This window comes from Merops nubicus, unplaced genomic scaffold, assembly GCF_000691845.1.
Source record: "Merops nubicus isolate BGI_N331 unplaced genomic scaffold, ASM69184v1 scaffold21629, whole genome shotgun sequence".
Lineage (NCBI taxonomy): Eukaryota > Metazoa > Chordata > Aves > Coraciiformes > Meropidae > Merops > Merops nubicus.
The window spans coordinates 6078-17899 of record NW_008633337.1 but is presented as its reverse complement, the minus strand read 5'-3'; the positions used below and the strand labels follow the sequence as shown (position 1 = coordinate 17899).

The 11822-nt window shown below is 38.3% G+C and overlaps 1 protein-coding gene across 1 annotated transcript; it reads right to left on the bottom strand.

Annotated features, from left to right (window-relative positions):
* Positions 1-1285: 1285 nt before the first annotated feature.
* On the bottom strand, positions 1286-9253 carry LOC103780543 (E3 ubiquitin-protein ligase XIAP-like). Its single transcript, XM_008948232.1, is given in 7 exon segments — positions 1286-1479; positions 2874-3098; positions 4415-4448; positions 4949-5027; positions 6772-6871; positions 8393-8527; positions 8530-9253. Coding segments are annotated over 7 exon segments (1491 nt in total).
* Positions 9254-11822: the final 2569 nt, after the last annotated feature.

Here is an 11822-nt window from a genome sequence, read left to right as displayed (position 1 = left end):
TTGGAAGGGACCTCCAGAGATAATTGAGTCCAAACCCCCTGCCAGAGCAGGATCATCTAGTCCAGGGCAGGTCACACAGGAACGCATCCAGACGGGTCTGAAAAGTCTCCAAGTAGGAGACTCCACAACCTCCCTGGGGAGCCTGTTCCAGGGCTCTGGAACCCTGACAATAAAGAAGTTCTTCCTCATGTTGAGGTGGAACTTCCTGTGCTCCAGTTTGTGACCACTGCCCTGTGTCCTATCGCAGGGCATGAGTGAGGAGAGATTGCCCCTTCCTTCCTGACACCCACCCACATATATTTATACACATTAATTAGATCCCCCCTAAGTCTTCTCTCCAGACTGAAAAGCCCCAGGTCTCTCAGCCTCTCCTCACACAGCAGGTGTTCCAGTCCCCCAGTCATCCTCGTAGCCCTTCGCTGGCCTCTCTCCAGATCTCTGTCCCTCTGGAAATGGGGAGCCCAGAAAAATGAAAACCTTTCTGCACAGGGGGGAATTTTAAAATGAGGCTGCTCCTTTCCTGAAGGACACAAGGTATGTAAAACCTCCTCCATTCCTGTCGAGTTCCCTTTTAAGGAATGAAATTAATGTACTCTTTTTATACCTGGCAGGATTTTTGTGGAAATGGATGGCCAACACCAGTTTACTGAAGCCAACTTATACATCTAGACCAGAAAAAATAAACAGGGAGACAGGAATAATGTATCAAAACATACAAACTTATGAAGTAGCAGGAGCAAAGATGAGGTGAAATACTGCAGCAGCAGGTTTACACATATTCTCTGAATTATGTCAACAACCAAAGTTTGGGAAATAAGATAGTACCTTCAATTTAAATAACATTTTTGAAAATCTAGAAATCTCAGATACAAAATACATGTATACAGTAGTTTTAAAAATTTACTTATATACAGTTTTACATAGGGCCAGACTCATTATACAACTGTATCTGCATAAACTTTAGTTGTGCAGAGTCCTACCAAAGTGAAGCAAAGGAATGGTGGCATAAAAAGTGCTCTGCATTACTTTGGCTTTCCCAAAGCAGGCCTATGAGTAGAAGTTACAGAACATATATATTTGCCTTTTAATATTGATTTTTACATACAAAACAACTCACTTGAGGAAAATATTTTTAAAATGTTAAAACATATATGGAGATTGACAGCTTAAAAATCTAAATATTGCCATGTGATTGCACTGTGGAATTAATGCAATTTGTACATTACATTACACTTTTAAAGCAGTAAAGTAGGAAATCTTTGCATCCCCAGTGCTGCATAGTTCACTAATACATAAAAATTTCCTGTTTTTTCAAAATAGTGGTACGGCACAGAGGGCACTCCTGAAAAGCTTCAGCACAATCTCTGCAGGCAATCAGGTGGCCACAGGGAATGAGGACGACTGCTATCTCCTTAGCCATACAGATTTTACAAAGCTTTTCTTCCTGCAGCTGTCTTAACTTCTCTTCAGTACTGAGATCTAAGGAAAATAAACACATAAAAAGAATTTAACACAGTACCACTGAATGTCTCTTTTTTTTTTTTTCTTTACACACAAGGACAAGGTTTTCTTCATATGATTTAAAGGTCACACCTTCAAAAAGAAAAGAATAATTACAAGAGGAAACCAAGCTGCAGCATGGAATCCTCTTCCCTCCACCCTCATCTCACTACATCTCTCAGGCCAATGCAAGCAGGGAATTCAGCTATCTATATTTGCAAGAGCTGGAAATATCTATACAATTTAGGATATGTATATTCCAATCAGGAGCCATTCTTTTCACAGACCTCCCATTGACAACTTTCCCAGAACTTGTACAGAAGGTGAAAGAAAGGCTCATTGATACTGGTTAAGTAATTTGGATTTATTTTTTTTTTTTTCTTTCTTCAGAGAATTTCCTCAATGAAAAGAATGCAGATGTGATTTCCTTCCCTGCCTCCATTTTCTAAGTGCCCATACTTCAAAAGCTGAAAAAAATTGAAATGCAGAAAGACCCAATTTTGCATTGTACATGAGCTCTTCGTTATTCTGGTCTGCCCCATTTGGAAATGCAAACTTCAAACACCTTCCCCTGCCACCTGGGGAAAGCTCTGCACAGTCAACCATGAAAATAACATCCCTCTTCACTGCAAGTTCTTTTTCCCCCCTATAATGTCCATTAAAAATCTTATTAAAATAGTGGACTGGTAAGACCTCTGCCTCCCATGAAAAACAGATTGCCTCTTCTCCCCTATTCATTCACCCATGTGCTTGTCTTCAGCTACAAATCTCCCAAGATAGAAATATTTGGGTTGGTCTATCTGCAGAGCATACCACAGTGGCTTTCTGAGCACAGCTTTCATGTCCCAGCACAGCCAGGACACAAATAATTGAAAAGAAACATCCTCTAGACATACACTTTTGCTTGATGGCCAAGAAGGAAAATGCCTCTGTCCTGTGCAAAACATTATACTGAAAAATTAATAATCCCCTGTTAAGACTTTTTCATTTTGAGTACATGGAGTATTTGAACTCATGTTGCTCTATCTATTCTGCTTTGCCACCAGAGCCCCCACATCTTGCTTTTATTTTTAAGTGTCATTGTCACAATAATTCTGACTTTTTAGTTAGCATGTATAACCTTTCCCAGAAGCATGCTCAAATATCATTTCAATGATTTCACTTTTGAGGTATTAATATGACTTATGGATGATATAAATGCTGCTATGCTCAAATATTTTAACATAGTCTTTTTTTAGCTGTTTAACATCCAAAAATATATCTCTTGAAATACTGTAACTTCACCTTAGGTAAGACTTGAATGAAAGGGTAGCATAAACAGATAACAACAAGATATATTTCATAGACTAAAGAGCTGATATGAAAGTACACACAGAGGTTTTGCAATTGAATAAGCTCATCTTGCTCAACTGGGATTTCATTTGGTTCTTCTTCCCTTGTATTTTCTTTCTGAGCACTTAAGTCTGCTACCAGATCCTCAACAGATGTGTGACTTTCTCCAGATATCTGCAATCTCTTTTCCATGGTGTTCCTAATCTCAGACAAACTGAAACCCATGTCTATGGCACTTTGTACCACAGGATTCTGTAAGAGATCATCTAAAACAAGAAATTAAAAAAACAAAACAACAATTTAACAAGGATGAATCTGATTATCCAACAGTATTCACTACAATACTCTAAGACACCTTTGCAAATATCTAGCCAAAGGAACCATATTTCCAATTTGAGAATTTTTTTAGTCATAAAAATTGCTTTGTCAGAACACCCAAAACTGAAGATTTGAGATGTCTTCCATCCTAGCTCTCCCAGTCTTCCTTCATCAATTCACAATACAGAAATCCTCCTAGATTTGCTGTTCAAATAAACTATTTCAGCTTCTTAAAGAAAATGTCTTGTATAATTCACATCACAAATTCCACAACCGAATATTAATTGAAAGTCATCCAAATCCAAGGCACAATAGATATATATTTGGTAACTACATTAATTTTAATTCAGGTCAGGGTAGAAAAAAAAAATCATAAATATGTTGAGAGAAACAAATAAATAAATGGAATTCAAAAACCAAAACACAGCACAATCAGCAAGTTTATCCACAATAAGACACAACACTATTTTGGGAAAACATTTTTCAGTCAGCTGGACCTCCCCCTTCCTCTTTTCAATGCCATTTTTTGACTAGATTAGTTAGGAGTCTGTCTTATTTCCAGTTCTTCTGTTACATGTAAATGACTAATTTCTTCTTTACTTAACAAGATTGTTCAAAAACCAGAGTTTCTAACCTCATTTTCACTCTCATAACTAAGCAGTGTGTGAGAGGCTTCTAACACAGGTTCTGTGTAACCACTTTATTAGCAGCAGCTATCACTCCCTGTGATGAAGCTGCTGGACTGTGTTCCTACTACCCCTTTAACTCTCTTGCCTTTTTATTGCTTGATATTTGCGAAAAACATGGCAGGAATGTGTAATGCTGGAACAGTAAGAAGCCATTTAAGCTTTTTCAGTTCCCTAGTCCTTGCCATTTAACAGACCAACTCCTCCTGCCTCATGAAAAGCAACAATGATTGTTTCAGTTCAGCATTCTTTGACATTCACCCCACAGCACCACTAACTCAATACTTGATGCATACTTAGCAGCTACAAAAATAAAACTGCCTCCTATACATACTTGTTCCATGGTTTACACTCTTCACTTTACAATATTTATCCAACCATGATTAGATTTCCCCCAAGAGAAATAATATTCATTCTACAGTTCTTTAAAGGCAAAGAAGCAATGGAAGAGTATCATCCAAGAACTTGCCTGCCATGCTTTATATAAAAATGTAATAGCATTATTCTTAAAATTAACCATTTTCTTTCTTATACATATGGGTAATAGGGGAGGTTTGGTTTTGTTTTTTAACAGATACCTTGAGGAAGTATTGTCCCTTCAGCAGCTTCTGTCTGAAAGTGAAATACAGGCAGTCAAAATCACAGTTCTGGAGAAGGCAGAAAGAAATCTATACAGTTACAAGGCAGAGGACAGCTATTTGGTCTCAGTTATTTTAGTGACTAGAGCTATTAAATCTGCTCTGAAGAACTGCAAAGGGATCAGAGTGTTTTGTCACATCTTTCATATTGTTCTGTATTTTCATTTTAAGTCATCTTTGCTATAGTGTGTACATGATTATACCCACTATATATATATAAAAATATATAAAAAAATAACCCAGCTAAGGAGAACTGTGAGATCTATAACACCTGAGTGATAGAACCAAATTATACTTCTACAGACCTGAACAACAGACCCAGAATATACTTCTATGTTTTTTACTTTCTGCCAAGGAAAGAAGCAGCAGCAGGACTAAATGATATGCAGACAATTAGAAGCACAGTTTCATAGAAAAATCACATTGTTTTCTACTTTAACCAAATGACATTTGATTAACAAGCAAGACACTTACTGTTGAATCCCTACATCCAGCTCTTAAGTGAACATTATTTATAAATTCTAGTCCCTTTTCACTTCTCACAAAGCTGCACCTATAAATGAAAACATTTAGTTCAAATAAAACTGCATAAGCAGCAAACAAGAATTGACAACATAACTTTGGAAAGCACTGATACATTTCCTACATCGTACAGAAATGTTTGCTTTTGAAATCTCTAAATATAAGTATCTCTAAAAACATCTTGATCACTTCAGCAGCACTTTTTCCACACTTGTGGTGAAACAGAAAGCCAAGACTTACTGGTCATGACAGCTGTTGCCCCAGGTTTATTAGACTCCAATGAAAAACAAACATTATGTTCAAATGTTGGTTCTTCTAGCCTTTTGCAATCAAAGAAAAGCAGTAACTGGTCAGACAGGTGCCTTACATGCTTGCTTTCACTATTTTCCAAGCAGTCTTAGGAACTGGGCAGAGCTGTTCCCTCCCAGAACATTTAGGGAGTGCTGCAACTCCTCGACAATAGCTGTCACTAGCTTCAGCAGTTAGTTCACCAGCATGGTGTGGTGTTCATGGACACAGCCAGCACACTGTGAGACTCACACACTGCCACTGGAGTTAATGTGCAAAAAAATCCCTCCATATAAGAGAGTTAACAATCTGAGAGGAAATAAATATGACATAATTTAAGCAAACTAAACCAAAATAAAACCCATATAAGGAGTGAAATGTAGCAAGAAAATGCATCTGAACCATTCACTGCACCAAGCCAAAACCCTGGAACAGCATCTCTTTCAAGTGGCAGAGGCTAGTAATTAAAAGCTGCCTGTACCAGGAACAGCTAATGCATAAATACTGACTGCCAGCTTCCAGAGAGCCACTCACCACCCAAGACAAATTTGGTGGCCAACACATACAAGACATTAATTTCATCAATATTATACAAGTAACTAAGTCTTTGTACTTGGACAGCTCTTATCCACCTGGAAGAAACAATGAGTCATATACTAGTCCACTTTTATTCAAGACAGATTTTAGATAAAATTGGAAATCTTTCTTAAAACTACTTCTGGGTCTGGAATCCTCAGTCCTTTAGTCATGCCAGCATAAGTTACAAACTTCCCCACGTTGAAGCCATTCAAATAACACTTACAATGTAGTACCTGGGTACTGAGGGAAAGATATCCTCTATTCTCAGTATTTCACAATTCTGCTAGCTGAGACATCAGTTAAGTCCAGGCATAGAAATCTTCTCTTCCCTTTAATAATTCCTACAAACATGCTGACATACAAACAACACTGACCTAAAAATAAAGTTACCCAGAATGTACAATTTCAGAATTCAACCTTTCAGACTGATCACCTCTAATGAGTTAATTGTGCCCCCAGCCTCTAGTTTTTTCCCCACCCACTCTAGAAGAACTCCCTCCTACCTCTCAAAGAAGACATTAGGCCACTGTTCTCTTTTAGGCCTCTGATATAACATTAAAGCATATGTTTATGATTATACATATTCTAGCAGGACTACAGGAGGCAGAAAAGAACAAAATGAAGGACCCTATGGAAAAAAAATTTCCTTCAAAGCTTTTCTACTTATTGAAAAGGAAAAATATAAACATGAAAGATACCTAATATTCCTTTGGTACATACATGACAAAACTAAAGGAGAAGGAAGTGGAGGAAGGCAAGAAAACCCTCTTAAGTTACTTTCATAAATCTAAACAATGTTAAGCCATTGTCAACCTTCTGAAACCTTTATTAGTGTGCTCTGTGATTAAAACTTAATATATTGTAAATAAGGCCGACATGCAACAAGGAAACAGTAAATAATAGCCTACCCTGGAAACCATTTGGCATGTTGATCCCATGGGTCTTCATTCTCCTTCCATTCTTGCAGTGCTCCACCACAGTGGAAACACACAACATGATCACCATTACCTAAGGAAACACATGAGAATAAAGTTACATACTTCTGCTAGGTACCACACTAAGTTTTCAACTAAAAAGTTACATCATTAAGGAAAAAAGGATATTTTATTGACTAGCAACTGTAACTAAAAAGACCTCAATTCTAAAGGAGGGGATAATACATATGATTTGAAACAAGTGCTCAGATGAGACTTGAGTTTAAAATATAGAAGAGTCACATGAAATATTCATGAATCTTATTTTAGCAAGAGGTTATACAGATAGAAAGCAAAAGGTAAAAAAAGCTACTGTCAGTTAGCTCGATCCACAGGTGAACAGGCTGTGAAGTGGTCTAAGACAAAGCACTGAGGATATTTACATGTCTTTTTTGTCCTCCATGTCACCATCAAGTTTAACAGACTCTACCCAGCAGCAGCATAACCAACAGAGGAGATTGCAGGAGAAACTGCATCCCCTCTGTTCTAGCACTGTGCCCACTGTAACCAGAGCCTGAGCCAGAAACTGCTCAGATGTTGCATTTACTGAGAGGAGAGGAGGCATGGAGAGATTTTTCCTACAGAGCTCACTCAGTCCTTCTCAGGCCACAGGAAGCAAAGTTTTCACAGAATTCACTTGAAGAGCCATGGGGTTTGGTAAGCTGGTGCCCAATTAATGCATCTCCACAATACAGGCCTCACTTGGCTGTGAGAAGCTAGGGTACTTTTAGGAATCCAAGAGATCAATAAAAACAATTCTACTGGGTACAAATACAGCCTATGTATCACTTGTACAAGAATATATCAAAGGCTTTATTTATGGTCACAAACAAAGGGAGTCAGATTTACACGTTCTGAGAGCTCTTAAGAGAGAAGCCAGTAAAGATGAGAGCAAGAAATTATCACAGGTAATCCCTTTTCTTTGTGGCCTAATAATAGCAACACTTTGTACTTCTACAGCAACTCTAAGTGAAGAATTTCAAAGAGCTTTAACAGCACCGTGCAATTCACTCTGACTGGGAAACAAGTGCACAAAGAGGCTGGAGTCCCACCCAAGTCAAACACCACATGTGTAAGCAAAAGCTCCTTCCCTGCAGTCAGTGTCTTCACAGAGCTTTTACAGCAGGCAGCTGGCACTGCCTGAGTCAGGGGTCTGAGTGCTGAGAGTGCAAACGTGTTAACTGCATCAAACAGCACACGACCTGGACTGTGCTGCCTGCAGGCTTCTGCTTGGGCCAGAAGCCCAAGCTTAAGGTAGATATCTGGAAGACAGCACTTCCTCTTTGAAAAAAACATTAACTTCAGTAATTGTCACTGTGAAAGATGTATGATGAGAGCTTTAGCAGGCCAGGAAAGCACACCTGGATGTTTCACTGCTAAAAATGTATTTATGACCAAGTTTACACTTTCCTCTTAAAAATACTTCATATAATATATATCATTTTACACAAGAACTATGAGAAATCATTTACAGAGTAAATGCATCCTGTATTTTTCATAACAAGACACTAATAAAATTTCTTTGATAGAAGATACCAGCCATTTCAAGACTTACCTACGCTATAAAACCCAGCTTCAGCAAGTTGCTCCTTGTCAACAGGATATATCCAAGTTAAAAATGTTTGTAAACGTTTTCCATATTTTGCCATAGATGGATTCCTTGGATGCTGTGCATTGTTCGGGCCACTCTAGGAACAGATTCACTTGGAACATTTCCCACATCCCTGCCCAGGACAAAAAGGCATGTGGGAAAGTGCCTCTTGTGTTCTGACCAAGCTCTGTCACTGGGTTCCCACTGTTTCAGTTTTCCACCACAACAAAAACACGCCACCTGATCACCAACACCTGTATAATAGAATCCAGCATTAGCCAATTCCTTCGGTGTCAACTGGCTGTTGAGGGGCCAGCTGTGAAAAGACTGTAATCTTGTCTCTTCACTGCACATAGCAGGGTTTTTAGGATAGAAATTGTCTGACATATCCACAACCTGCCTAGTTCTCAGAAGGTAATCTGCCTCCAGGTCAGATGGGTCATCCAGAGTGTCCAGGAGGGCTGAACTGATGGAACCATTTTCAGTTCCATGCTGGTAGTTCTGGGTGAGAGGATCTGTGTTATTTTCCAGAACAGTAGATTCAGTAATAAATTTGCAGTTTGGGGAAAGTTTTTTGTGCCTCTCAACTGCAGAATCCCCAGGCGCCCATCCTTCAGTAGTTGTATGGCAACTGAAGCACTTCACTTTGTCACCTTCTCCAGTATAAACAAAGCCAGCTCGTGCCAGTGCTGCTGCTGAAACAGGACAGTCAAGTGGAAACTCAACAAAAGTGCCTAGCCTGCAGTGCTCCTGCCCCCACTCCTGCTCACTGTCGCCGGCCGGAGCGGCAGAAGCTTCCGAGTTATCTGGGCCATTGCACGTCATCTCTTCACAAGTGGGGCTCTCCCTCCAGATTTCCTAAACAGAGAATAGATGTTTTAATTTCCCAGACAGAAGAATAGATCATGCCCATACGCAAGACTGGAAACTGCCTAAATTAAACTAACCATCCTTTATGTATTAAAATAATGCCTCTTCCATCTCTGCCTCCCGTGCCATGAAAGGGCAAACACCAGAACACTAAAACCAAACCAAAAAATTCATAAAGAAAGGCAGGAAGATTGGCAATTGGCAAAAAAAAATGCAGGTAAAGAAAACCAGAATATGTATTTATTTGAACAAGTGCCTTCCACTGTCTTCGGTATGAATCCTGAAACATCTCTCTTTGGAAGCCTTGCCTTTATAAGGTAGGCCCTCAGGCAAAAATCTGGCTTCCTCAATACCTGCATTAGTATTGATTACACTTAGGTCAATGCAGACGTTACAATTATAATAATTGCTTATATAATACCAGATTTAACTTCTACAGGAAGGACAAAGCCTTTAAAAGTTCAGGAGGGGTAGGGGGAAATTAAAATGACTATGCACTGCAGGATCACCACATCCTTTGCCAAGATGACAAAGACAATTAACCTACAAGCAGGTTGAGAAAACATGACGTTAGACACCCAGCATGCTGGCCTCAGGTAATCAGGGATATAAAGCTACTTCTGAGCACCAGCTTTAATTCCCTCTGTAGGTCAGTTTGTGACTAATGTAATGACACTAGAAATTATACTGTGGTTTTCTGTTTTAGCTCAGCAAATTCAAAAATAGCTTCTGAATAAATTACATTGACTGACCTACAATTCTGACCTATATGCTTGCTTTGACTTTGAAGGGCAAAAAATGCCTCCAGTAATTACACGTAGTAATATGAAAGCTGTCATAATACATGTATTTTTAAAATATACATGTGTGTATAGAAAACAATCAATTTTTACATCAAAGGTTTAAAAGTTTATTTCCCTTAAAAACCATATTTTAAATACTCTAGGAATGTTTCCATAAAGATCTCAAGTGACCTTATGGACCTATCATCATTACTACTACACTGCATTCATAAAATAATTCATATTACTCAAACACCGTTAGCTGCATACTAATTTTCTTATCTGCATGCCTAAAAGACTTTCTACAAGAAGGCAAACAAAGCCAACCTCACATCCTTCAGAGACTCCTTCTCAAAACGTACATTGAAAAAAACTGTAATGAGTTCAGAAACAGTGAAAAAAAATAACTCATCCTATGTACATTTTTACATATTACTTTTTTTGGTTTACATTTACTTGAAAATCAGAATGGAATTTCTACATCCCCTCTGTGATCTGTTGCATACAAAATAACTGTGACAAATCCGAGTTGACCTGCTCAGCCTTCTCTGTAATTTGCCCTCCCTGTCCCTAGTGAAATCAGGAGTACAGACAGTCCAAGGTTCAAGCTTGGAGAGACACAAAGTCCACACCTGATTTGTGCATTTTTGTTTCTTATGCCTTATGAGGTGACCATGTAGTATGATGATGACTATAATCTGTGAAGTTAAAACACAGTTAGGAGACAGAAATAATTATGCCTCCACTTCTCATAAAACTACCTCCAGGCACTAAGCATCACTTAACTGCTCTGCTTTCTAGATAATTATCTTCCACAGACCCCACTTCTTTTAAAGCAGACTTCACTTTCAGACTGCCTATAAATATTTGAAGTTTAATTGTGCATTTTCTCTTCTTCCCCCATAATAAAATTCAACCTTTAAAAATACAGGCTGCAGAACTGAAAATACCACATAGGTGGTAAGTCTCAGATATGACAGATTTTCCTAACAGAAATAACAGCACGCATTTCAAACTATTACTTAAATTAGTTTTACTAGTTAGTAGTTTTAATCCTCTTGATCCTCTTGGTGTTTCCTGGAAAGAAGTGTGTGTGTGTTTTAATGATGCTAAGGAACTGAGAAGGAAAGACCAGAGCAAAGACCTAAAGGGGGAAGGAAGAGGATCAAAGACTAAACTGAAATATTACAGATCAGGAGAGAAATGATATCCAATTAACTAATGTTATTTTTCAGTTTTATGGACCAATTCAAATTAACTGTAAATGCTAGTCAAAAATAAACTAAGAGATCTACCTAAGATTCAGTATCTGTACCACTCTCAACTGCAATGGAAATCACAGGATAATGCCTTTTAGCCAGACCTAGCAGCAGTATCTGAAGTAACAAAAGATCTCTGTATTGTCCTAGAAGTTCTAACAGTTCAGGGAAAATATGACTGGAAATAAGCATTAGGATAAAACTAAAAAAAAATATACATAATGCGTTCATCATTCAGAAGACTGAGATTTTCAGCTTTATCCTTTCTAACAGGTTTTCTGTAGAGCTATGGATATTTCAATACTCCTGTTAACATGGACTCAACATTGCAATAATCAAAATACCTGGCACATTTGGATTCTCTGGAGGTAAGCAATCTATTTTGATCCTCACAATCAAAACAGTGTGAAAAGAACATAGCAAAAGAGCAGTGAGTGCTGACAGAAGGTCCAGTTCTTATAATTGAAACAGCTACTTCATATT